The sequence below is a fragment of the Sarcophilus harrisii genome, chromosome 5 (genome assembly GCF_902635505.1).
Source record: "Sarcophilus harrisii chromosome 5, mSarHar1.11, whole genome shotgun sequence".
Lineage (NCBI taxonomy): Eukaryota > Metazoa > Chordata > Mammalia > Dasyuromorphia > Dasyuridae > Sarcophilus > Sarcophilus harrisii.
This window is the reverse complement of record NC_045430.1, coordinates 210,091,926-210,118,983: the sequence shown is the minus strand read 5'-3', so window position 1 is coordinate 210,118,983 and position 27,058 is coordinate 210,091,926. Positions and strand designations below refer to the sequence as shown.

Genomic DNA, 27,058 nt, shown 5'->3' with positions numbered 1-27,058 from the left:
GTTGATTCATTTAAATTGAGAACTGTCTAATAGTTTTGGAATCTAGTAGAAGAATATACAGTTCGATTCTATTTCTATTCAATCTCCTAAAACCCAATTATATGCTTCTCCTAATTCCTTTTTCATACTCAAGGGCTTTCTTTTTTTTATTTTTTTCTTGTTTTTATTTTAAAGAAATTTCAGCATTTTAAAATTTTCAGATAGACGCTCTTTTTTAATTTTAGGAATGAGGTGATTCTTCTAAATGTGAGGAAATGTAAGAGAAAAAATTTGATTTCTTTCAACAGTGTGAGCTTTTTAATTTTGAGCTTCTGTAAAAACTTAAAAATAATAGCAAGAGCAGCAATACTTAAGAGAAATTCAACTTTCTTGTAGCAGCTTAGTTTTTTTTCCCCCTTTCCTTCTCTCATAAGATTCCATCCCTATTCCAATCCTTTTTTGCTCCACAGCAACTGTGTTTGGATAAGTCTATAATGCTGAACATAAAGACTCATAATTGAGATGGACATTCATTTTCTTTAACATAATATTTAATGAATAGCTGTCTTTAATTTGTTTGCATTTCTGTTATACATTCAGTTAAATCTGTGCTAAAGAGTGCTCAATTTGAGGTCAAAGCCACTTTCTAGGATTACCTATGGCCAGTCACTTAATGTCTGTCTGTAGGCCTTAGTTTCCTTATCTGTAAAACAAGAGTTGGACTAAATATCCCATGAGATGACTTCAAACACTAATTTGTGATCCTATTAACTTAAGATTTCTTCATGTGTTTTTTTAAGTATGCTTAATTCATAGTGCTCTGAAGCTATATTATTGTTTCTTTAGTCTTATGATTGATCTGATCGAAGTTGAGAAGGAACGCCTCTTAGATGAAGTAAGTTCCCTTTTGTTGGTTAAATTCTTTGCCTTTCTGAGAATTTTGTCTTGTCATGTAACCTTTACAAAGAAACACTTCTAAGTACTTATACTGATATTAGCAAATATATTTCAACATATAACTAAATTTACTACAGCAAAGTTAAAAATACAAATCAATAACATTTTTGAATGCTTTATGCTAGGCACTATAGGGGATTAAAAGAAGTATAAGAAGGTTTGGGAGATAAGATGTAAGTACCCTTAAAGTCTTAAGTAATAGAGATTTAATTAATAGCTCAATTCAATTATAGGTATCCTAAGGCCATGTGAAAGGTAGATAGTAAAATAGTTTATAGAAGAGAAAGAAACCATGCTCTGAGAAGAGTTTAATGGAAAAGGTGGGATTTGAAATGGTATTGAAAGAGGTAAAAGATTTGGCTAAGGATGGGGGAGAGAATACATTTATTCCACACCTCTGTAATAATAGTATACATTTTTATCTTTCACATTATAATTGATAAGATAGAAATGAATACACTTACTGTATTGTAGTTAGTGAAACAAATTGTAAGCCTGGTTAAAAAATACAGCTTTTATATCTTTCTTTGCTTGGAATTCTGATTTTTCAAGGCCATTATTGTTACTAAGACAACATAAACATTTAACATAAGTATACACACTTGAAATCTTCAGATTGCGTCATATAAAATAATTGATGCCTCAGTATAATGAAGCTTTAACTGTTTAGAGACATTATTTTATTTTAAGCTTTTTGATTCATTTCAGCAAACTTTTACTAATCAATTTAGAAAATTTTCAACTGTTTCATTTCATTTCAGTGGTTCACTCTGGATGAGGTCCCTAAAGGAAAATTGCATTTGAAACTGGAATGGCTCACATTGATGCCAAATGTTCAGAATCTTGATAAGGTACTGTTTCTAAATTGAATCTTCCAGGTTTTTTTTAAGTCCATTCCTTTCAAATTTCTTAAGTTAAAAAAAAATATAATTTCTTTTTAGTTTTCATATGAAACCTTATCCTATTCTATTCCATGTTTGAAATTCTATGTTTAAAAACATTCAAACTATTTTAAAATAAAATTTACAAGAATAAAGGGGGGGGGGGTAGGGTGAGTACAATTAGCAATAGTAATTGTAACAAAATTTTTCGAAGTAAGTTTCTCTGATAAGTCCTCATTTCTCAAATCTGAGTTAAATCTGTAAAAAACAAGAACCATGCTCAACTGATATGATTAGTGCCCAAAGGGCTGCAGATTCATGCATATCCTTTGATTTAACACCACCACTGCTATACTGAAAGAGAATCGGGGAGGAAAAAACCAGGAAAAAGAAAAAGGAAAATGACTTATATGTTCAAAAATATTCATAGCAACTCTCTTCTCAGGACCAAAAAAAAGATTAGAAATACAGGGGAGGCCTCTCAATTGGGTAATGTCTCAATAAACTGTGGTATGTGTTTGTGATGAAATGTCATTGTTTTCTGAAAAATGATGAGTAGGATGCTCTCAGGAAAAAAAAAAAAAAAAAACCCTGAAAAGTCCTTCTTGAACAAAGTGAAAAATACTGTATACAAAGTAATAGTTTTTTGGGATGACCAGCTGTAAATGACTTTGTTCTCAGTAGTGCAGTCATCTACAACTACTCTGAAAGAGTTATATCCTATCCATATCCAGAGAAGGAACTAATTGGGTCTAAATACAGATTATTCTCCATTTCTCTCTCTCTCTCTTTCTCTCTCTCTCTCTTTCTCTTTCTCTCTCTCTCTCTCTCTCTCCTTTTACCTTAACTTTTCTTGAAGGTTTTTATTTTCATTAGGGTGGGAGATGTATGTTTTCTTTTATAACTTGACTTTTATAGACATGTTTTGCATAGCTTCGTATGTGTTAATTGTGGATGGGAATAAGGGAGAGAACCTGGAACTCAAAAATCTTAAAAACAAAATGTAAAAAATGTTTTGAATGTTACTGGGGGAATATATTTAAAAGTTTATTTTCACGGCATATATCTGGTTTAAACAAACTTTAATTGATTGATATCTTTGTAAGAGCAAACATTTACTGGAAGATATTGAAGATCCAGATATCAAATGACTCATTTATTTGACAGATATCTAGTGAATAAAAAATTATTGCCATCTGATTTCATGACACTCATGTTTGCTTCTGAACTATCTTATTTGTCATTGAGTTCAAGGAATACATTAGTTTTAACTGATCTAACTGGTTAGTCTAATATATATTAAAGCTATTGAACAAATGGTCAAAACATTAGTTCTAACAAGTCATTTCTTTTTAGGTGCTAACAGGCATTAAAGCTGACAAAAACCAAGCCAATGATGGCCTTTCTTCTGCATTGCTTATCTTATATTTGGATTCAGCAAGAAATCTTCCAGTAAGTTATGTACTGATGAGTCTCCCCTTGAATCATCCTCTTGGATGCTTCTATTTCCTTTTAGCACATTTTGCTTGAGAATGTGTTCCATTGCTTCTATGAATCACATTGTGCCACATGTTCTAACCTTGCTCATGTTTTCATGTGCACACTGTTAGTTACTTTGTGTGTCAGAAAAAAGACAATAGGTTTTAATTTGATTTAGAAAGTACATTTTTATTTTGATAGTTCTTTAGATTGAACTTATTTATAGTATTAGTGTGTGATTTGATTTCTTGAATGTGAGTAAACTTGTATGCCCCGAAAAAACAAATATTGGATTTTCATTCATACAAGTGGGGAGTGTGGCATTAATTTAGATCATGTAATGATCAGTCTTCTTTCAAGAAGACTGATAATGAAACATACTTCCCTCTTATCATTAGAAAGGCAGTAGACTGGTATTGTTCCTACTTGGCTTATGTTTTCAGTTAGGGACAGTGGATCTCAGTTAGTTTTGTTAAATTGTACTTTTGTATTTTAAAAGAGGGTTCTATTGGAAGAGAAGAAGAGTTGAGGAGTGACATCAGTGGAGGAAAAGCATCAGTAAAACATAAAAAACCAATGAAAACTAAACCTAAAGAAAAATTGATGATGGGTAAACAAAGAGCTAGCAATGATATTAATGATTAAAAGTTAACTCCAAAATCCAATCCATATACTTGTTGCATTCTAGCTTAAGTTGGATCTAGTTAGGTAAAATATTTACTTTTTGTAGTTTCTATAGTATAGAGTAGGCTGAGTGATGATGGCACTTGTGGATTGAAAGAATGCGTCTAATTTTATATACTGTTAGAAATTTCTGATGGTACTTAAAACCTAAGTAAAGTAGTCATTTTTAACCATAGTTTTCTAAACTTAATTTTCTTTAATTTCTATTAAAGTGTTTTATATGTAAACATAATCATTTAGCTATTAAGTTTTAAAGCAAAATTGTCATTTTCAAAATTGAAAACATGGAAAAGAAACCATGTTACATTAGATACAAAATGTGTTCTCCTAAAATACATAATGAAAAATAACACATGCAATGAAACTTGGTGATTTTTAAATTTAGAGATGTAGCAGTTAGATCTTCATAGATGTACCATATTAATTGGAATAAATTTACTCCATTAAATGACTGTTTATACTTTGTTTCAACATATAGTTTCATCAGATCTGATATCAAAATACTAGATTAGTATTAGTATTACTAAATAGATATCAAATACTTGGATTTATACATTTTTCTTCATAGCACAGTTTATCATGTATTTTTATGCATTTTAGCAAAATATTATAATTGTCTATTAAGCTTCTAGTTTGTTTTTGAGGACAATTTTTTTATAAATATTGGTGAATATTCAGCTAGAAAATTTTCCTTTTTTTTTTTTTTTTTTTTTTTGACCCAAAGAACGTGTGTGTGTGTGTGTGTGTGTGTGTGTGTGTGTGTGTGTGTGTGTATGTAGTTATGTGCATACTTACATAAAGTTAAAATGGAGTCATAGCAGAACTTGTTACTCGTACAAGTGTCTCAACTAGTTATCTTCTCTTGGACTAGAGTTCTGATTCAGAGGAAAAGACCATAGGTGTGACACCTTCAATTTTGCTTTACTTTACTCCAAGAAGGTCTCCAATACTCTTCACTCTAGTTCCTATCATAATTTGATAATGTTATTTTTAACAGTTTCCTTTTCTCTTTTTCATCGTCCCTTGAGCTTTTTTTTTAAACATTTTATCAATGTATTTTTTTTTGTGTATTTGCATATTTTGTAGATTTTATCTTGTATCAAAAGGAAGAAAATGTACTCTATATATCTATGCCTTCTAGAATGTTGGCTTCAATATTTTTTGGAGTCAACATGTGTAGATTATGTGATTTATTAAAATTGGACTTTGTGAATTGTTTTCTGATAATAGAATCTTGCCATACAGTTATCATTTCACTATAATTGTATTTAAAACTCAAATTTGGTCATTTTGGATGTTTAGAATGTACTCTGTATTTAAAAATAGTAATAATAATAATAATAATAGTAAGTTGAATGGGCCAGGTAGTTTCAATATTATATAATTTATACAGTGTCAAATCGAAATTTGGAGAATGTTCACAAAGGACACTTTGTGCATGAAATATCATGGCTGACAGGCAAAAAATTTTTGGAAAATATTTACCTGCTAAATTACTGGCATTTTTAATAAGCTTGCTCACTGGGTCTTTCTGCCAGCTGTTGGGAATTCTTTGACTCTTTTTCTATACATTTTTATATTAGAAGGGCTTCTTGTGCATTCATTTTACCACAATCCATCACTCTTTGCTTTCTCCTTCCATTTTTCACCTTCTTAAGAGTATCTACGAGGGAAACTTTGGGTGTGGCTACTTAAAAGAGAGGAGAGCATCGGGACTAGTCTTTTGTGAAAATACTACCTCAGTCTATAGAGCCCTATTTGTGAGTTCTCTGGTGTTATACTTTTTCCTTTTTAATTGGAGACTGCTGGAGTGTGGACTGGTGCTTCTAAAGCAATCAACTTTGGCGGAATGACCAAGCATGCTTATTTGATTTCCTTGCATGGTTTCTACTATTATGCATTTTGTTGTGCTACTTAAATTTTTTTTTTTTTTAATCTAATATTGGTAAGTATGTTACATCTTGTGATGAGAAGCACAAGCTGAGTGAATTCTTAAGAAGTCAGAGATTTGGATTTCTAGGCTGATATTTTATTTATTTTATTTTATTTTTTTGGTATATGATAAAAGAAATCTTTGGAGGAATTTTAAGTTTTATTAATTAAATTCTCCTTGTGATTGCTTTTCAACTAAGATGTAAGGATGATTTTGAGCTTACAGCTGTCCTTTCCCTTTAGTCCAGTGCCCTGCACCAACAAAATAATTTCAAATATTAAGCTAAGCTATGACTATATCCTTTTGCTCTATATTCTTCTAATGTAGTCAACTCTTAATTATTAATAGCAGTGGGGGGGGGGAATCACATATACTTTGCACAAAATAGTAATTGTAAGAGAGTAATAGGAAACCAAAGATCTCATCTCTCCCTGCCCTCCCCCTCCCCCCCCCCCATTCTTAGTTTCTAACAAAGAAAACATTCTGTTATTTACATCTCATCTCCTTTTTTCTCAAGTTCATATTCTGATGGATTTGAGATTTGTGGAGTTTGAATATTTCCCAAAATGGGTGGTTGAGAGTTTTCACTAACTTCTTATTCTGATGTAAATACTAGGTTCTTTGCCTCTTTCCCATAATCTTATCCAGTGGTTCTCAAACTTTTATTCCTAGTATCTTTACACTATTAAAAATTCTTGAGGATCTGTCCAAAGAGTTTTTGTTTATATGGTTTATATTAATAGATATTTACACATTAGAAATAAAAGCTAACTTTGAATTTGCACAACGTCTGAAACTGTTTCAGAGACCATGAGTATTCTCTGGATCCTACTTTGAATACCACTGATCTTATCCTTTAATGATCTGATTCATTCAATTGATTTTTTTTTTTTTCCATTGATGCTATATGTTTCCTTTCATTTTCTGGGAAAACCACAGACAACTTAATCAATTCTCTCTCCCTCTTCCTCTCCTCCCTTCCCCCTCCCCCCTCTCTCTGTGTCTTTGTCTTTCTCTTTCTCTGTCCCATTCTTTATCTCCCCCCTCCCCCCAAAAAAATTCTAACTGTAAGACTTTCAGTATTTAATGAATAAATCTTGAAATTCATTTGACCCTTGAATCTATGAGAACTGGATGTTCATGGTAATTCAGGTGAATGAGAAACCTTATACTATGTGAAAGCATTTTCATATACATTCTTTTATTTGAATCTTATAACAACCATGTTAAGAAAAACAAGTAGACAAGCAAATTGAGGGCTGACGTAGTTAAGTGACATTTTCTCAAACTAGTCAATGAAAAGCCATGATTTAAAGCCATTTCAACTAAAAACAATAACAAACCTTAAAATATAGATACTGTAAAATCAAATATGTTAAAAAAATAGATATATCATATTGGATATATCCCAATGTTTTTCTCAGATTATTCTCAATTATTTTCTCCTTTATGAATAATTTAAAGAAATAATTTACCATTTATATGATTTTTTTGCTTTCTTTGCAAGTTTATTAAAGTCAGTTTCACTTCACATTAATTTCTACTGAAGAATTACAGTAGCATCTTATTGGAAAGGAAGTTTGCCCTAAATGGAATTGTTAATAATTATTAGCAGTGAAGGTTCATGATTGTGTCAGAGCCCGAAGAAGTTTTTGATTCTTAAATGTACCAATGGATTTATAACTATTGCACTTTCAATATGCTTTAGATCATCGTCCAAACTTTTCCATTTCCAAGATCTCTATTACACTAGCTTCCTTCTGCAAAATGCATTCTGTGATATAAGAATTTCTTATGTGGGAATCAATTACCTTTATACTCATAGCTCTTAGAAGTTTATTCCTTTTTGACCATTCCACTAAGATTTAATATTAATTTAATATGGAAATTTTGCAGCAGCAGATGCTGCCAGCTAGCACATGCCAGTGATCCTTGAAATTTTTCACACTTATACATCACAGTATATAAAATGAAATAGTTTTCTGCTATATGAATTCTTTAAATTCTTAATTCTGTATATCTGACATATTTAAGATGAATGATCTGTATAGATTAGTCAGAAGTTTCATTTATTACTAACGCATATTGCACTTTTACTTTTGTAAGCTAAGCTAAGCCTTTAATATCTTTGCATCTGATTATATTGATCATTATTTTCCATAGAGGCTAGCTTAGGAGAAATGCTTCTAAATTATGCAAGCTGAAAAACATAATAGGGCTTTTCATTTGTTAATGTCTCAATAATTAGAGTTAGTCAAAGATAGATAGACCACATTTTTTTCAGATTACCATAATTATTGAAGATTGATAGTTACCTTCAGTTAGTATAAATGGATTTACTAGAATGAAAATTATGGTTTGATAATTTGGAATTAATTGCAAACAAAATGATAAGTTTGCACATAATAAAAAGAAATTAACAGTTTAAGTCATTTTAAGAGTGTGAAAATAATGGGTGACAAAACCCACCTTTAAAGAGGAGGAAGCACTTTGATCATGATCATTTAAGTTCTAGATAGTCAGAAATGAAACTCAGAATCAGAATTTGCAAATTATAAGGTATCTTCTGGTCCAGTCTCCTCATTTTTGTTAGGTAAAAAAACTAAAGCCTTTCAAATTCTGGGTGTCATATATTTATTCAAAGTCGCACAGTTACTTGGGATAGAATTAAAATGAGAGACCCCCTGGGACATCTCTCTCCAGGCCAATCCTATTTTTCTTAAATGAAATTGGATTGCCTTCTTGATTATAGTTTTTGAAATGTCTCAAATAGCATTCATTTGGGAGGTGATTCTAGGTCTTTAAAAAAGCAAGATACCATTTAATCATTTCATATTTTTTCTTAGTTTTGAGGAAACTTGTTCTTTTTTTCCCTTAAGAGCAGTTGGGATTCATAGTTTAGTTAACATTTTACTTAACCATAGTTGGTGCAAACAAGGGCTAGGACTAGGACAAAAAATAGCTTATGAAACCTGGCCTAAAACCTTATTGATATGTTGGCAGTAGTGTTGTTGCTCTTTAATACAAAAGTAGAGTACAAAAAAAAAAGACATATGAGAGGACAGTTATCATTTCATAATATTTGCCAATTAAATATTTATTGTTCTTGTGCTTCAAAAAATGTAAAACAAATGGCTTTTTTTTATTGTTTGCTTTTTTAATTTATTTATTTTTTTTTCAGTGGTGGACTTCTCATTTTTATTTTTAAATTTTGGGTTCCCATTTTTGTGTCATTAACCTAACATGAGCTCCTCATTGCATGTTGTATTAACCCTTGGTATATTCATTTTCTTCTGACTTGAAAGAGTAATCCATTAGAATATAACCATGATGGCTTGAAGAAGGCTGCAGTTCAGAAAGCTTTAAAGGTAAACTAATACAGTTTTCCATTTAGGTCACAAAGTTAACTGAAACATGTTGAAAAAGATGAACCTTTTAGTTTCCATTCAAACTATTTAATCTCTTATTTTATAGTTGACATTATTAAACATACCATACTTTTTACTTTCAAGGATTAGTGATCCAAGAGCATTTAAATCAACTTAAAAGAAAAATATGAACATTTGTACAGAATTGCAGATTCTACTAGTTAATTAGAAATTACTTAGTTTTAGCAACTATCTGACCAGTAATCCTCCATCTTCAAAGTACTGTTATCTCTGACAAGAACCCATCCAGCCTCCACTTCAAAGGCCTTTGTGAAGGAGTGCTACTATCGTCTAACAATCCAGGCCACTTTGGCATAATTTTAATGGTAGAGAATTTTGTCTGCCTCTTTGCAACTTTCATCTGTCATTCCTAGTTTTTTCTCTAACACTAAGCAGAATAAGGTCAACCTCTGTTTATATGAGAACTCTTTAAATATATTTTCATATCTTTTATCCCATAGGGAATATCAGATATAAATCAACTGGTTTTTAAGTCATGTTCCTGTTTTAATTGTTTCAAATTTGTCAAAATGATTAAATATTTTTACTTAAACCTTACCAAATTTAGAATATGATTTAGTAATTTTATCAACCAACTTTATATGAACACTGAAAGATCATTTCTTCCAACATGTTTAGTTAACAAGCTAATAAAATCCATCTTTGAATCTATAGTTGTGTCTTTTGATATTGTTTCATGGTAGCTTTTCTTGGGAAGCTTTAAATATTCATTGAATGAGGTATATTGAAAACTGAGCTCCACTCTTGAAAAGGCAAAGTTTTGAAATTCTGTTTAATAGGAGTACCTCTGCTCTTGATGTCGTTGATCAACTTTATTGTTTTCCACTGGTTAAAAACAAAACAGAACTATTTTTGTTGTGAATTTTTGGAAGATGCTAAATGTTTATATGTAGATACTGAAAAAAAAAGCAGTCTATTCCCATTCTATATTCTCCCTTTCTCTTCCCCTCAAGAAAATTCTGCCACTAAAACTGTGCATTCAATAAGTATCTATATATCTTCAAAAATCAATTTAAATTTGAGTAGTGTGGATAATCAGAAATCTGCTTCATATAGTACATAAAAAGCCATTGCTTAATTGCTGATTTGCTAGTGAACTGAAAGAAGTAATAACTGAAGCCAAATTGGATTAAAAAACTAATGACATCATTGAAATCAGACTTCTGCGTTCTATTGTATAATAGTGAACTCATTCTTGCATTGTCAGGTTAGTTTTAACTGGTAAGCTGCCTATATTTTTAGAGGTGCATTACTTCTACAGATTATGGTATATTTAATAAGCAGTTATACTCAAATACATCAATATAGATTAAACTGAAATTTCCCCCTAAACCAAGTACTTGTGATGTCCTTTGTTTCATAGTTAATGCAATTAGCTAGATTCTATAAGGTTAGTTCTAGAATAGTGCAACTAGAAAGAACTTTTTGTGACCTGATGTGCTATAATTAATTTTCACTAACAGTTGTTTAATTCATGTTTAACTATGTTAGTCTCTTGTGGGGCTGAGTTCTAAATAAACCTCATTTTTGTGCATTTTTGTATTTTTGTTGTATTTTCTTGTCAGCTGCTTGTGTTAAAGTTTAATTTTTCACTCTTCTTATTTCTGAAGTTACTGTTGGTTAGTATTTAAGTTTTTTTTTTAAAATGAAAAGTGATTTGAAAATGCCATTTATTCTTCCTGGTATTTAGATACATTTGGTAAAATGTAGGAATGTGTATGTGATACCCTGAAATTTTTCTTCTATTTCTACCAAAGGAACATTTTGGTTACTTTAGTATAATAATACTAACTTAAATATTTCATTTGGTTCTTCTAGGTTGTGCATATTTCATATTTTGTTTTCCATTTTCATCCATTCCTCTTTATTCATTTTTATCTCCTTAACACCATGCTAGCTTTAAAAACAATAGTGTATATTAAAGAATGAACAAGGTTATATTTTTAATTGCTTTTTAAAAGGAAAAAAAAAACATGCTAAATTGTAAATGAACAGCCATTTTGTTCTTCATTTACATCACAGATATAATTATGGCTTTGAACTTTGTTTAGGAATTGTCCTCTGGCTGATTTGTTCTTGTGTGATGTCCATAATGTAAGCATTAGGAAGTAATAGAAATGCACAAGGACCAATGAGAAAGAAAAAGAATTTGTAAGTGAAAGATTAGCATTTTTAACAAGAATAAAAAATGACAGTCATGGCTAACCTATTTTAAAATTAATTTTTTTTTTATTATTGTTATTGTTATTATTAGTCCGGGAAGAAAATAAACAGCAATCCTAATCCTCTGGTTCAAATATCAGTTGGACACAAAGCCCAGGAGAGCAAGGTAAGATATTTTCATTTAGCATACTTTCATTCAACCGTCAGGGAAGCCTTTATTTCATACCCATTATTTGATAAGCACTGGTAATACTAAAAATAAATATGATATCGTTTTGTCCCTTAAAATGATGAAATCCTGATAGAAAGGAAACACCCTGTACATAGATAAGTAGAAGATGGCTAGGACTGCTCTGGTTATTTATTCAGTGTACAGAGTTTCTCACTGGGAAAAGTTCCTCCCACCAAAGAAAATCTGGATTTTCCTGTAGCTAAGAGTCATAAAGAATTTATATGGGCTGATTTCAGAAAAACCTGGAAAGACTTACCTAAAATGAGGCTGAATGAAGTGAGCAGAGCAAGATCATTGAATACAGTAACAAGAAGATTATGTGATTATCAACTATAAGAGACAGTTCTTCTCAGTAATATAGTGATCCAAGACAGTTCCAATAGATTTGGCATGGAAAATACCATTTGCATCAGAGAGAAAACTATGGAGACTAAATATATATTGAAGCATAGTATTTTCTCCTGATTTTTCCCTTTAATTCTGATGTTTCTTTCACAATATGACTCATATGGAAATATGGTTAAAATGATTGCACATGTATCAGATTGCTTGCTGTCTTGGGGAAGAGGGTAAGGAAAGGAGGGAGAAAAAAAATTAGAATCCAAAGTCTTACAAAAACGAATATTGAAAACTATCTTTAAATGTGATTGGAAAAATAAGATACTATTGAAATAGACACCAGGTAAAGAAATCTCCTCAAGATATCATAGTTAGTATGTGTTTAAAGTGGAATTTTAATCTAGATCTTCCTAATACTGAAGCTGGATTTTATCTACTATGCTGTTATGTTTCCTTGTATCTAAAAATTAATTAATACAGAAATGTATTCATACAAAATAAAGATAAAGTAATAAGGTGAGGTTAACAACTGAGGGAATCATGAAAAGCCTCTTGTAGAAGATAGTCCTAGTTCTGACATTGAAAGGCACTAGGATCCCACAAAGTTCAGCTGAAGAAAGCACATTTCAGGTGTGTGGGCCAGCCTGTGAAAAAAGCTGTAGTTTAAAGTAACAAGCTGCTTAGACAATGAGAGTAGAAATGTGGCTGTAGTATCTGCCCTGGTAGATAGACTAGAGTTAGACTACAAAAGATTTTTTAAAATGCCAGGATGAAGAGTTTGTATTTCATCTGAGTAGTATTTGAGTTTTCTATGCTAATGTAGTTAGCATTAGGGTTAAATTGTCATATTACAAGAGGGTAGTTTTAAAGTTGACAAGATAGTATGTTATATTGTGCCTATTTAATACAGTATTAAACATGGTACTCCCCTCATACATTCTCCTACCAGTAATCACAGATTAATATATAATTTCCTAGGTGTACAATGGCATTGAGCTGGGAAAAAAAAAGTGGAATCAGTTCAGCATTAAAAAATACATGTATATTGCATTTCTGATTTCCTTCACAAGCTAATTGTACAATAATTCAGAGTCTGATTCTTTTTGTACAGCAAAATAATGTTTTGGTCATGTATACTTATTGTGTATCTAAGTTATATTTTAATATATTTAACATCTACTGGTCATCCTGCCATCTAGGGCAGGGGGTGGGGAGGGTAAGAGGTGAAAAATTGGAACAAGAGGTTTGGCAATTGTTAATGCTGTAAAGTTACCCATGTATATATCCTGTAAATAAAAGGCTATTAAATTAAAAAAAAAATACATGTATATTTATGTTTTTGTTTTTGTTTTTTTAAGAAAAAAATTTCTGATATTTATTATTTATGATTAGGTAAAGGGGAATATTATGGTTTTTATGGTGTTACCTATTTCTGACTAATAAAGTCATAGTGACAATTTTCGAATCATGTGACTGATCTTTTTTAATGCATAGAATTTATCAGTTCAGTAATTTATGTTGATATCCTGTGTGTTGTACTGAATGCTTTGCAATCAGTGAAAAGACTAAGTATAGATAATTGATGTCAAACAAAATAGTGTATCTCATAAAGAAGTTAAGAAACTTTGAAAAAGATACTTGCATTTGCAATTAAAGAAATGATTTCCATGATGTCCTGAAATAATTCCAAAAGTTTAAAAATTTACCATTTAATTTTGTTTATCAAGTTCAGCAACTGAAAAATCATTTTTAATATTCCATAATTCATCTATGGCTACTCCTTTCAGATTCGATATAAGACCAATGAACCTGTCTGGGAAGAAAACTTCACCTTCTTCATTCACAATCCCAAACGTCAGGACCTTGAAGTTGAGGTATTTTGTTTATTTCCCAATCAATTTACATGGTTATTTGTGATGATGGCACCACAAATTATTGTTGAATATGGTGATACATTTGTAATTCCTCCTGATGGAGACTCGAAGACTCTTGGCTCACTTGAGGTCAGGAGTTCTGATCTGTCATGTACGAAGTTGATTCATAAATGATTCATAAATGATAAATGACTTATCAATATGATAAGTCTCTGAGAAAGAAAGACCACCATGTTGCCTAGAAACTGGTGAACCAGATCACGTCAGAAGTAGAAGAGGTCAGAACTCCTGTGTTGACCTAGGAGAGACCTGTGCAGTTGCACTGCACTGCAGTGAAGATCAGTTAGGTAGGAGAGACAGGGACTTGTTTTATCTGTACAAATTGTAATGATCTAGATATAAACTTCATGAATTATAAAAAAGAAAAGTTTTCCCCACTACAAATGTATATTTATTGTATTATTTATACATTTTGCTCACATGTTAATTCTCATGTTTGGGTGCTGCATGTTTTCAAAGGGTTTAAAAGAGTTCTGTTTTTGACCTCTAATAAAGATTTGGACAGTCTGTCAACTCTCAGCAGGGGAGTCTCTTGTAGCCAAAAGAGGGTAGTACTTAAAAGACATATTAGTTTCCTGAAAAAAAAATGTTTATTTAATGTCTTAGTAAAGACCTTCAATATTATTCTGATCAATTATGGAAGGCTATATCTCAATAAAATGAATTTTATCATTTTCTTCATTTACCTATAGTTTTCCTTCCCTTCTCCATTCCCCTTCCACCAATACCCAGTAGATCTGAAACATGTATCTGCTTTTTTATTTTATTTCCTGTAGGTCAAGGATGAACAGCATCAGTGTTCCTTGGGGAACCTGAAAATTCCTCTCAGCCAGCTACTGGCAAGTGATGACTTGACTATGAATCAACGGTTCCAGCTCAGTAATTCCGGGCCAAACAGCACTATAAAAATGAAGATTGCCCTCAGGGTATTTATATCTTTGAAAATCAATATTGTATGGAATAGGAACTTTAAAGAGTTGCTGTAAGGATATTTTTGGGGGTTTTCCATCTAAATATACTAGACCAATTAATATTTCCAAAACTTGGTGTAGGTTATTTGAACAACTTAAATAAATATGCTGTCATAGTTTGCATTTACACATTAGGTGGAAACTGAAAATCAAATCCATGTTTATTAAATATTTCCTGTGTTTTAGGAACTGCCCTAGGTGTTAGGGCTACAAAGACAAAGTTGAAATAATCCCTCTTCTCAAGAAGCTTATTTATACTCTATCAAAAGAGATGATAATGTGTGTGTGGGTTAGTGATATATATATACAATTCATAACAAATAAAAAAATTAAGATAATTAAATATAAGGCATAAGATAGGGCATTAGCAATTGGAGGAACTGGTAAAAGGCATCTTGTAAAAGAGTTAAGCTGTAGCTTGAAGAAAGTTAGATATTCTTTGAGGCAGAAGTGAGAGAAGACAGATTCCAAAGAAGAGATTACAGTCATAGGGATGGCTGTGAGAAGAGATATGGAATGCATTGTGTGAGGAAAAAGTAAAGTCTGCTTTGACTTAACTAACAAGCATGGAAAAATAGATTGGAGGCAGGTTGTAAAAAGCTTTAAAAACCAAACTAGACTTTGTATATTTTTTTTCCTAGAGCCAATAAACTGAAATTTATTGAGCAAGGGAATGATGTGCTCACACTTGTGCTATAGAAAAACACTTTGGTAACTGTGTAGAGTATGGATTGGAGTTGTAGGAAGCTTGTGGCAAGGAGGCCATGAGTTCTCCAAGTGAGAAATGATGAAAAGCTTGAAATAAGGTGATAGCTGTATGAGTAGAGAGAAAGGTAGAAATGGCAAGGTTTAGCAACTGATGTGTTGTGAGGAATCTAGGATAACATCAAGAGAGATTGAGACAAAAATGATGAACTCAAAAGCAACCAGGAAGACGCATGAAATAATAATGAACTCTATTTTAGACATGTTGATGTGTTGAGATGTATTTCACCTGCATTCATATATATATAATATGCATTTTTTGTGTGAATATAGATCTTTCGTATATATAAGAGGGTCCACCTTACAGTTTTCATTCAAATAGAGGATATTAGATTAATTTTCAAACAAAAAGGATCTTTGATGGCACAGTACTTGAAAATTCATTGAATCGGCGCCATAAAGTCAAGATTTATTCTGGAGGATAATATTGGAGAGGTTTTCTGAAAGAAATTTATTAATGATGCACTAAGAGACTAGTTATATGTTATATGTTGGATAGAAAGTCATGTAAATGTTGCATTTTTAGGTAGGAGGAGCCAGTCTACTACTTACCTAGAAAAGAATTTCAGATGGAGGTAGTGTTGAATGATTGATTATTAAAAAGAAAAAAGAAAAAAAAAGCACATTGAGCATAAATTGTCATCCAGAAAGATGTGAAAATGATGAAATCAAAGAAAGGAAATTGCTCCAGTGAAAAAAGAAAAGATGTCATGGAGAAAGGAGAATCTTTGGGGACAACTTGAAAAAAAAAAACTTTGAAAAAAAAGAATGAGAAACTAGGTTTTGATTCCAAAATATATTCTTTAATATATTTTTAAAATTTGTATTTTAAATGGTGGGGGAGGGGGAGAATAGAAATGTGACTAAAATAATGAAGAGAATTTTATAATCCAAATGATGATGCATCACCAGATTTTGAAGGTAAATAGTATATTGAAAAAAGTTTGCAAGGATTCTAGATGAGAGGAAATAAAGGATGTAGAATTGAGCCATAACTCTGGCAATGGAGAGCATAGAGTAGTAGATCCAGGATAAATTACTAAAGGGGGAAAAAGAGAAATATTTGGTAGTAGATTGCATTTGTTCATCAAAAATTACAAAGTACTCACATTGGTATTTACATCAGCCCCTTGACAGTTTTGGGTATCTATAACAGTGCTTCATCCTTTTCTTCCTTTAATACAAAGACTTAATTTAGAGGTCAGTGAAGAGGAAGAATTTTAATTAAACTATGAAAGACTAAGAATGACAAAGTTATTAGAAGAAATATATGTAGAGGAAAAAGAAAAGTGGTTTAAAGTATAATGAAATTCCGGTGGTAGAGGCAGCTAAGTAGTTCAGTGGATAGATTACTGAACTTAGACTCAATTCAGATGTGGCTTCAGGCACTTAATAGATTTGTGACTTTGGAAAAGTGAATTAACCAGAGAATATTCCTGCTGCAAAAGGAGTAAAGATACAAACTAGTAATTTTTTTTAAAAAGGTCTTCTACGAAACTTTAAAAATTTGTAAATAAATGGTTACAAATATGGCTTTTTTCTCTTCACTTTTGACTTTGTTTGAGGTCACCACAGTCCTACAAGTTTAAACCTTCATAGTTGCCTACCATTTTTCATTCTCCTTCCTTCATTCTCCATATCCAGTGAGTTTATGTATCACTGATTATTTCCTCATAACCTCTCTCAGCTCTGTCCCCATCTTTTCACAGAGTATGTCACCACCCTTTTTGATGCCTTCATCACTTCTTATTTAAACAACTGCAACAGCTTAAAATTAGTGGTCTTCCTTCTTCCCCTTCTCTAGTCAGTTCTCTGTACACCTCCCCAAATAATCTTCCTAGAGAACATTTCTGATCCTGCCACTCTCCCCATTCAAGAATCTTCATTGTCTGTCACCTCAAGGGTGACAAATTTTCTATTTGCCATTTAAATTTCTTCACAATGTTTCTGTATCTTTCTAGATTTATTTCATATTATTCTTCCTCATGCATTGTTCTACTTGCTCTTTTGTTCCCTGAGTCCATCTTTATATCTCCAACCTCTGAGCTTTTGTATACTATACTATAACAGGAATGCAATACACTTTCTTCTTAGCAGCCTTTATTCTCTCAAGATTTAGGTGCCACTTCCTCCCTGTGGTCTTTCTTGATCCACTAATTGCTAGCAATTTCCCCTTCCTGAAATAATTCTGTTTACTTTTTATTTACTTTGTTTCAACTTATTTCTGTACATGTTGCATCTTGTATATACAGTATAAATCCCTTGAGGTCATAACTTGTATTTTTGTCTTTGTATCCCCGGTACTAAGCACAGTGCCTGTTATATAATGGGCCTTATAGAAAAGTTTGTTGAGTTGAATTATTGGAATTTTTCCACCTTGGAATTTTGCTTTCTACTTAATTAGGTACTATATCTTGAAAAACAAGAAAGGTCTCCAGATCATCAACATTCAGCCCAAGTGAAGAGACCCTCTGTTTCCAAAGAAGGGAGGAAAACATCTGTCAAATCTCATGTCACTGCACCTGCAGCTTCTGATTCTAGCAAAATGGTCTCAGCTCCACCAATACCTGACAATACAAGAAAGACTGATGTGGATGAAAAAGGTCAACCTCCCAATGCTAGTCCTCAGTGGCCATCTGATCTCAGCCAAAGTTCCTCCAGCCTCCACACCTCCAATGTTACCTCTTCCCCGAGTCACCTTTCCATCAAGGAGCCCACCCCCAGCATAGCATCGGACATCTCACTGCCCATTGCCACACAGGAACTACGACAAAGACTTCGACAGCTTGAAAAGTAGAGTCTCCAGTATTTGATTTTTATTTTTTAAAACTATCATGCAACTTTTGAAATTTATGACAAAATAGATATAGCCACTTCTCACTTTGATCATCTCTGGGAGGGAAATGACAATTGAAGCTGATTTTAAGAGAACAAGTTAAAACATTAGATGACATGAACTGAACTATAGTTTTTCAGTAACACTGAAATTAAAGTTAACTTTTCCTAAGAATCAAATAATTAATATATTAAAATAATAGAATAGGTTTCAGGAATAGGAAAAAAGAAATGGGAGTAGGAGTTAGCAAGGGTGATAAATTAAGTATCATGGTAGCTAACCAGAGATTACTATGAAATCTGAAAAGCTGGAATACAAATTTGTATTTCATAGGTATGAAAAAATTTGTTGTGAGGTGCTTTTTCTTCCTTAAATGTCTAACTCCTCTTTTCTTTTTTCCAGCTATAATGTCTACCCTGTTTTAAAGGCTATGAAAAGTGAATGTTGTTAATTTTCATTAGATAAGCAGGAAAAATCTGCAGTTATCATAAGCTTAAGGTATCATAAGCTCAGTGGAAAGGAATTAAAATTGACCTTTGAAAGTTCTCTTCACAGCATTATAAATAAGCCCATTTAACATCAGACTTACAAGAAAAAAGGGAGAATCAGGGAATACTTTCCTATTAAATAATAATAAATCATCTTAGTGTGGTTATTGAAAAGAGTATTGGCTCTGGAAACTCTTTTTAGGCACCTGTTTCTTCTCAGGCAATAGTGATCTTAGCCTGGAAAGTCCTTTGTTTGGGATTTATACCGAGTTGATTTAATTATATTTCTCAAAGCTGATCATGGGGTTTGTCTTAATCATCATTGTCATTTCTCTTTCTTGCTTCCTCCTCCATGACAATTTCTCCTCCTAATTGACCTTATTTCAGAATCTCTAATTGGTAACCACTTTATGTCTGGTTGCTTAATGCTATAAAAGCAACAAGATTGTTTTATTTTGAAGTTTACTTCCAAGAGGAAAAAAAAATCTGACATTTTGAGCAGTAGAGTGGTGTGAGTATACAATTAATATTCACATTATTCCCCAAAACTTCCCTAAAACTTTCTTTGTACAAATTTTCCTATTGTGTTTATAGTCTTATGATAATATATTTCTTAATTGCCACAGGATTTTTTTCACTGAATGAAAATGATTATGTTAATATATCTTTAGTATTATAGGTTTTATGTGAAATGTTGATTAGGAATGATTAATTTCCTCACTTTTTTTTTTTTTTTTTTTAAATCATAGTGGAACAACATTGGGGCAGTCTCCCCTGGGGCAGATTCAGTTGACAATACGTCATAGTTCACAAAGAAACAAACTTATTGTGGTTGTGCATTCCTGTAGGTGAGCATTATTTATTCTAGGCCATTTTTATAATGTTTTTTAAAATAACATATCATTTTAAGTTTTATTTTTAAATAGGCAGTTTAAATACTATTCAATTTATTATTATATTTGAAAAGATTAATCTAAATTTAATTTTCTTATTGTCAGAATCATCCAAAGTAGTACATAAGAAATTTTCTTAGTAGAACACTATAACACCACTATTAATATTAATTTTCCATATATTTCCACATTCTACATAGGATATAAAATTCCCTTCAAAAAGCACTTGTAAACATAGTTGTTCCCACTAAAGATATTTAATGAGATAAATATTTAATATGTATAGAAATAAATACAATATTTAATATATTAAATATGAGATAAAATAGTTGAGCAAATATTCTGATTTTTTTTGTTGTTGGAAAGAAGGTTTCTCCTATTAGTTTATTTAGTGTTGTTTATATTTCCAAGATAATTTCATTATTATAAAGTTATAAATTGTCTAGGCAAAATCTTATGCAAGAAGAAATATTAATATTGGAAGGTAATAGAAGGAAATGTGGAAAATTTTTTTCTAATGCTATAAAACATGGGCATAGGGACATAATGAAAACATTGAGAACTCATTTGAATTTTGTAAACAAGCATTATAAAGTCGATTAAAGAAATGATAATATTGGCTCTGTAATATAAACATGATAATTAATAAATCAATTATAGTTTAATTATTAATTAATAAATTAATAAAGTTCAGACTTAAAATAATCAAGACTTAACAAAGATTTTTACTGAATGAATCCATTTGAACCAACAAATTATCTATTGGTATACATAGATATTATGTGCTTGACAATGGGCTACTTATTTTTTTATAGGATCTAGATAAATTATTTTGAGACATTTGTGATCTTAAATTCTAAAATATTTTTGTTTTATATTACAGAAATCTCATTGCCTTTTCTGAGGATGGCTCTGATCCATATGTCCGAATGTATTTACTTCCAGACAAGAGAAGATCAGGAAGAAGAAAAACACATGTATCAAAGAAAACATTAAATCCAGTCTTTGATCAAAGGTATATTCTTATTGTCTTACTACTATTAATAAGTGAATTTGCTTTCTCACAATATTCCTATAAGTTTGTAGAAGTTGTATCCCTGTTTTTATAGCTGGAGACACTGATGGTTTCCTCAGGGAATTTATATATGGTCACACAGTGAGTATTGGAGTAGGGTTATAAACTCATGTCTAATATTTTCTCAGACCATTCTTAGTGTTTCCTGGTTATATTATTGTTATCACCTTTGTACAGGAGGATTGAAAACTCTTGTTGCATGGTAGAAAGCATGATGTATAGTCTACATTACCAGACTAAAAAACTAAAGACTTGCTTCTTGTTCAGCCATATCATTAGCTAGTGGTGTGACTGGTTTAATTTCTCTGAGGCACCATTTTTCTCATTTGTATGAGGAGAAATTAGTTATATGGTATTTAAAATAATGTCCTATAGTTTACATCATTTCCTGCCCTCCTCTAACCCCTTTCCCCCTCTTCTCATATAAAACTAGATTCTGATCTATAGTTAAGAGATTGGTTTTTCATATTTACTTACACATTTTCCTTTTATAGATATTTCACTTTGTTGTTGGATTTTGATTAATGTCATAATTTTATTGGAGATTTATTTATGTTTTTAAAACACACATGCTAACAGCACAATAGGCAATTATTTGGAGGGGAAATGCTCTGAATGATTACTTCAAGCCATAGTGTCACTTAACAGAAAGTCTATTATTAAAAATCTAATTAATTGTGATTTTTATTACTTGTAGATATAATTACTCTTATAAACATAGTAATCCAGGAGAAAAAATTGAATAAGTCTTCTACACTTTCTCATAGACACATATATATTTGGCATCTCATTCTAAACTCCTCTGTTAAATGAAAAAATAGGTATTGAGGATAGACATTTGGAGAAAGGGTAGCAATTAAAATGTAGTTAATTGTAGTTTGATTTTACTTCAAAAATTAAATGATGTCAACTTTTGTTAATTTCCATTTACAACAGCCATCTGATTTATATTCCTTTTATAAATTGGCTTTTTAAAGCAAAAGTTAAAAGAAACTTTTAATGCCACTCATTATACCAGTGCCTGTTTATTCTCATCCTCATAGTGTATTTTGGAGACAATGTCTCTTTTGTGAAGTCTTATATTTCTATAACATAAACTTACTTTTGGGCATCATAAGACTAAAACTTTAAAAATTTTTTAAAAATAAGTTAGAAATATTAAAAGTAGCCTAGAATTTAAGGTTAATGTTTGCCTATCACTTCTTCCAAAATGATTAATTAACAATTAGAATTGTTAGTTGTCATTATATTACTCATGAAGTCACCCATGAACAGAATTTTTGACTTAGTTACAATACCTTGGAAACCTTGGAAACCCTTAATTTGCATCTGCCAATTGAAACTAGGCTTGTAAATTTCTATTTATGGACCATGAAATAAAAATGCCTAACAGTTAAGTTTTATGGTTAAAAAAAAAAATTGGGGGAAAGAATTTCAAATTGAAACATCAAGATTTAAGGGGTTGGGTTCCTTCCCCCCCCCCCCCCCCCCCCCCCCCCCCCCCCCCCATGGTAAAATTAAAGGAGATGCAAATAACATCTTCATCCTTGTTAGCTTTGATTTCAGTGTTTCCTTACCAGAAGTGCAAAGGAGAACGTTGGATGTAGCTGTCAAGAACAGTGGTGGTTTCTTGTCCAAAGACAAAGGGCTTCTGGGCAAAGTAAGTTTTTTGTTTTCTGTTTTTTACAAAATCAACATTTTCAACTGTCTCTTCTCTCTGAAAACTAAACTCATCAAAAAGATCATTTAAAAGTTGTTTAATATCAGTTCAAAGATGGTCCATGTGACATAACAAAGAAGTCCTGATATTCAGTTCTTTTTGAGAAAGAAAGGACTGAATTGTACAGCTCTATTCTGCAACCACTGGAGTGCATGTTGCATACTGAGGATATGCAGCAATGCATTTTTAACACGCTTTTTCCATATTTCTGCTACTGGCTGGGTTGTTACACTGATATAAATTTTAGGAAGTAGCAGAAGGGATGAGTTTCATTTTTGTATAGTATTTGGAGATAAAGGATGAATTTAGGAGAAGGTTGAAATGGATAGAAAAGTGAAGTTTTACATTATACATCTCGTTGATGGTAATAGGTTGTTTATTTGTAAAAATAAAAAAGTTTTAAATTGCACTAAGATTTTTAGGATACCATGTATAAGCTTATAGACATATATGCCAGGAATGGCAGCAGTCATTTCTGGATTATCTTTGCAAAAATCATAAAAGTCTTAAGCATTAACTAGCTTAAAATAGGACTAAGACTTTTGAGACATCTCGCATAGGAATTTGGTTGTGGAAAGAAACTAATAGAATATGATTTCTAGGGGGAAAAACAGGTGAAGCAAAAATGAATATTAACAGAAAGAAGAAAACTCTAGGATTTATAGATTGAGGGAAAGGTGTGTAAGAAATGCAGAAATGAAAACTGAATAGAGAATTTTTTTCTCTACCCTCTCCAATAATGATGAATGACTTGGCCTTTATCATTTTTCTTTCAGTTGTTGGTATCTCTGGCCTCTGAGGATCTTGCCAAAGGCTGGACCCAGTGGTAAGTAGGACTTGGTGTTAATACATATTTGTTACAGTTAACAAAATTAACTCTAAATATGTTTCAATAAATCTTTATGCATTTTCTCAGGTATGATTTGACAGAAGATGGTACAAGACCCCAGACTATAAACTAGATCCTCTTTCGACATGAAGAATTTCTCTTTGCGTATTGTACTTAGCCAATCTTTATACACTTTGAATGCATCATTTTCACAGATGTTTCAATATTATTTTTATAGTTTTATGTATTTAGTTATTACACACCCCAAAGGTTTTATAAATTTTAACACATTGACATTTTTTGCAGATTTAGCCAGTTTTATTGTTAAATTTCATATTTTAATTTAGTCTAATATTTTGCCTATTATTACAACGTGCAATAGTGTTAGAATGACATGGTGTTAAATGGAAACATTTGTCATTTGTGTCTTTTAGAAAATGAATATATATGCTTTATTACTGCCTTGTTTTGTATATCACCAAGGCATACTATGCCATGTAAATAGACTATTTTTTTATAATCTCTTCATGCTGGTTTGAAGTCAGATGAAAATGGATGAAGGGAATATATATATATATATATTTTCTTCAAGTTCATATTAAATTCTTATGAAAAATAATCCTTTTATTTGGCCTTTGCAGTAAAATGGTCTCAGTGACTTATTTTGTGGGGGGTTTTTAAAAGAAAAAAAAAACTGAAAAGACTTAAAATTAGTGAGTTTTTTGTCTGTTGTGGCTAGTAAAAGTATACAGAATATTAACATTAAGTTCTATTATTGAAAAGTCATGACTCTTATAAACAAATTGTTTTTTAGTACTATGAAATATAAGTGTTATATTTGAAGAGATGGTTGTCATGCTCCCTAAATCATCAAATCTCAGCTTTCTTACATAGAAATGAAGACATTTGCAGTATAATGTTTTGAATTTATTTTTAGTTGCCTGTTTATTGTAACTTATTTATGTAATCTAAAATATATATATATATATATATATATATATATATATATATATATATACACACACATATATATATATATATATATATATATATATATATATATATACACACACATATATACCTACATACATTTATATATGTATACACATATTATCTTTCTTAAAAGATAAGTAAAGCAATTTTCCTATTAGAAATTAGAATTCAAAAGTGAATGCTCATAAATCATATTAATTTTCATTGTTTTAACAGTTTATTTTTTTTTAATTATAAACCTAGCAATGAAAAGCTAAGAATGTATATTGTGAAATGTTGAATTCAAAGGTGATTTTTTTTTTCTTGACCCCTACTTCAAGTGAAAAACTTGCTTTTAATGACAGTGTGTCCTGATTTTATACCATGTGTCAGACATTATCATCATTAAACTGAGACATCATTCTGCTGCTATGTAGAGTTACCATCATGACCAAAGGGGATTTAACATAGCTGTAGGTTGTGACTAATAGCAGCTATTGAGTATAACACAGTTTCATTAGTTTGGGTCATGAACATTGTTATACACAAAATTTAGAAGCCTCTTTTAAAGACTTTGAAAGCATATTTCACACACAGGGACCTGCTTATAAGTGAAGGAATATGCTCTGCACTTCATATACAAAAAGTATGCACCTAGTTTAAAAGTAAAATATTTTTAGTCAAGTGACAAGTGACTTCATTACTTGTCAGACTATGTTAAGATTATGTAATAAATACTTTTAAAAACAGCTTTATAATGAACTCAAGTTTCATCAAACTCAACAACTTATGACAGCTCACATGACCAAACATACCAAAGTGCCTGTTGTGGATATTAGATTCCAGAACCTTCTAATTTAATGCCACTTTAGTTAATAAAAAAACACTTTGATTCCTGAGGTCTACTTATAGTGGAAGTCAATTATCTTCACTATTTTCATTCCGGTAAAAATAATAGTGCCACAGTGAAGTGAAATAATTGTGTTACCTTTAAATGACATTTCACTGGAAGACCTCATCATTAACAGGCTCTGATGTGGATATGAATTGTGTTGGTGACCATTTCAGAAGAAAGTGTGTTTATATATTCCGTATATATACATATATGTGTGTGTATATCTCACAGTCCTAAAGCATGAGAAAGAGCTATATATTAACCTGTTAAAATCTAGTTTGTCTTCCCATGATTTACTGAACACCATCTTTTTAACAATTAGTTCTATTGCTGGACCTCTGGCACATCTTGAAAGAAGGAAGGAAAATGCAACCCTTTTAATGTTACAATCATCTGTATTAAAGTTCTGGAACAAAGGAATTTTACACAGTTATTTGCTTCTTTACCTAAAAAAATACATATCTATCTATATATATGTATGTGTAATTATGTTTTTAGGACAATGCAAATGCAACTAGAAGGGAAGAAAAGCATCAAGTGAGAGAGAAAAAAGACAATGGTAAAGCAGTCTGGCAATGCTATATTTAGTAACCTAGTCCCAGAGCCTGATTATGTGAGGCACAATTCCTATTGCTGTTAGTCAAGTACTAATTTAGTTAAGTTGCTATCACCAAGGAGTTTGACTCCTAATTGCTATGAGAATTGACCCTGTATTTGTAGAGTATGAGAATTCCAGTACCTGTCCTTAGTCTTTAAAAGAAAATGATGACAGCTTAAGGTGGATATTAAAGCATCGTAAAAACAGTGGTAAGATTAGGAACAAAAGGGAGGTGATCTACTATGAAATACTGAAAAATTAACTTATGGGGATGATCATGAAGACTAGATTGTTAGAAACACATTTTCAATAGTGGGGAAAAAATCAGTTTTTTTTTTTATTTTTGATTTTTAATACATGTGTAAAGTGAATGAGGATTTAACAGTTATTATTTTGAACCAAACAGGAAAAAAAAATCTACTTAAATGAATTTCAAACAGCAATTCTGGATAGTTTGTACATGTGGATTGTATATCCTGTGCCTTAAAGTATAAAGTGCAAAAGTATTGTCTTCAATGTTTCAAAAAATTAAAGGTAATTTTTTTTTGCTGTATATATCACCATTTATATTTTATGCTATGAAAATTTCTACAAAAATTCTCTTGCTTTGGTGAGAAGGGCTTTAAAATTAAATTTTTAAAAAATATCAGTGAAAGTGTACTCCAAATGTGATGCAATGTAACACTTGTAATTTGGATTAAATAAAGTTGTTCTTTTTGGTATAATTCCTTCTATTTCAGAGTTGCAAGAATCTGTAAAATCAGTGAAGAGAGAGGGACTTTTATATTATAGGTTATCCTTTTTTGCTTAATTTACACGACAGTGCATGTATTTATTCAATAAACAATTCATATGGTGAATGATTACTGACTTTTATTTTCTCTAATCTTTGTCCTAAGTAAAACTTGAGGATTAATCTAGATAACCCAAAGGATGGTTAGTTTGTCACATTGTGAATTTTTTGTAAATTGTCTTGTTTTCGCAAC

At 31.2% G+C, this 27,058-nt stretch overlaps 1 protein-coding gene across 2 annotated transcripts in view; it reads left to right on the top strand.

The window, feature by feature from the left end:
• The window catches only part of ESYT2 (extended synaptotagmin 2), a 95,443-nt gene extending 71,092 nt beyond the window's left edge, over positions 1 to 24,351 (top strand). The window contains exons 11-23 of one of the 2 annotated variants that reach the window (XM_031939582.1): positions 826 to 874; positions 1,698 to 1,787; positions 3,174 to 3,269; positions 9,219 to 9,281; positions 11,617 to 11,691; positions 13,884 to 13,970; positions 14,807 to 14,956; positions 18,171 to 18,559; positions 19,840 to 19,938; positions 20,867 to 20,998; positions 22,613 to 22,718; positions 23,555 to 23,604; positions 23,695 to 24,351. In XM_031939582.1, coding sequence (XP_031795442.1) covers positions 826 to 874; positions 1,698 to 1,787; positions 3,174 to 3,269; positions 9,219 to 9,281; positions 11,617 to 11,691; positions 13,884 to 13,970; positions 14,807 to 14,956; positions 18,171 to 18,559; positions 19,840 to 19,938; positions 20,867 to 20,998; positions 22,613 to 22,718; positions 23,555 to 23,604; positions 23,695 to 23,740 — 1,432 coding nt within the window. In that variant the 3' untranslated portion in view covers positions 23,741 to 24,351. The remainder of the gene's footprint in view (positions 1 to 825; positions 875 to 1,697; positions 1,788 to 3,173; positions 3,270 to 9,218; positions 9,282 to 11,616; positions 11,692 to 13,883; positions 13,971 to 14,806; positions 14,957 to 18,170; positions 18,560 to 19,839; positions 19,939 to 20,866; positions 20,999 to 22,612; positions 22,719 to 23,554; positions 23,605 to 23,694) is intronic. The other variant, XM_023505018.2, reaches the window with a different exon arrangement.
• The last annotated feature ends 2,707 nt before the right edge of the window (positions 24,352 to 27,058 follow it).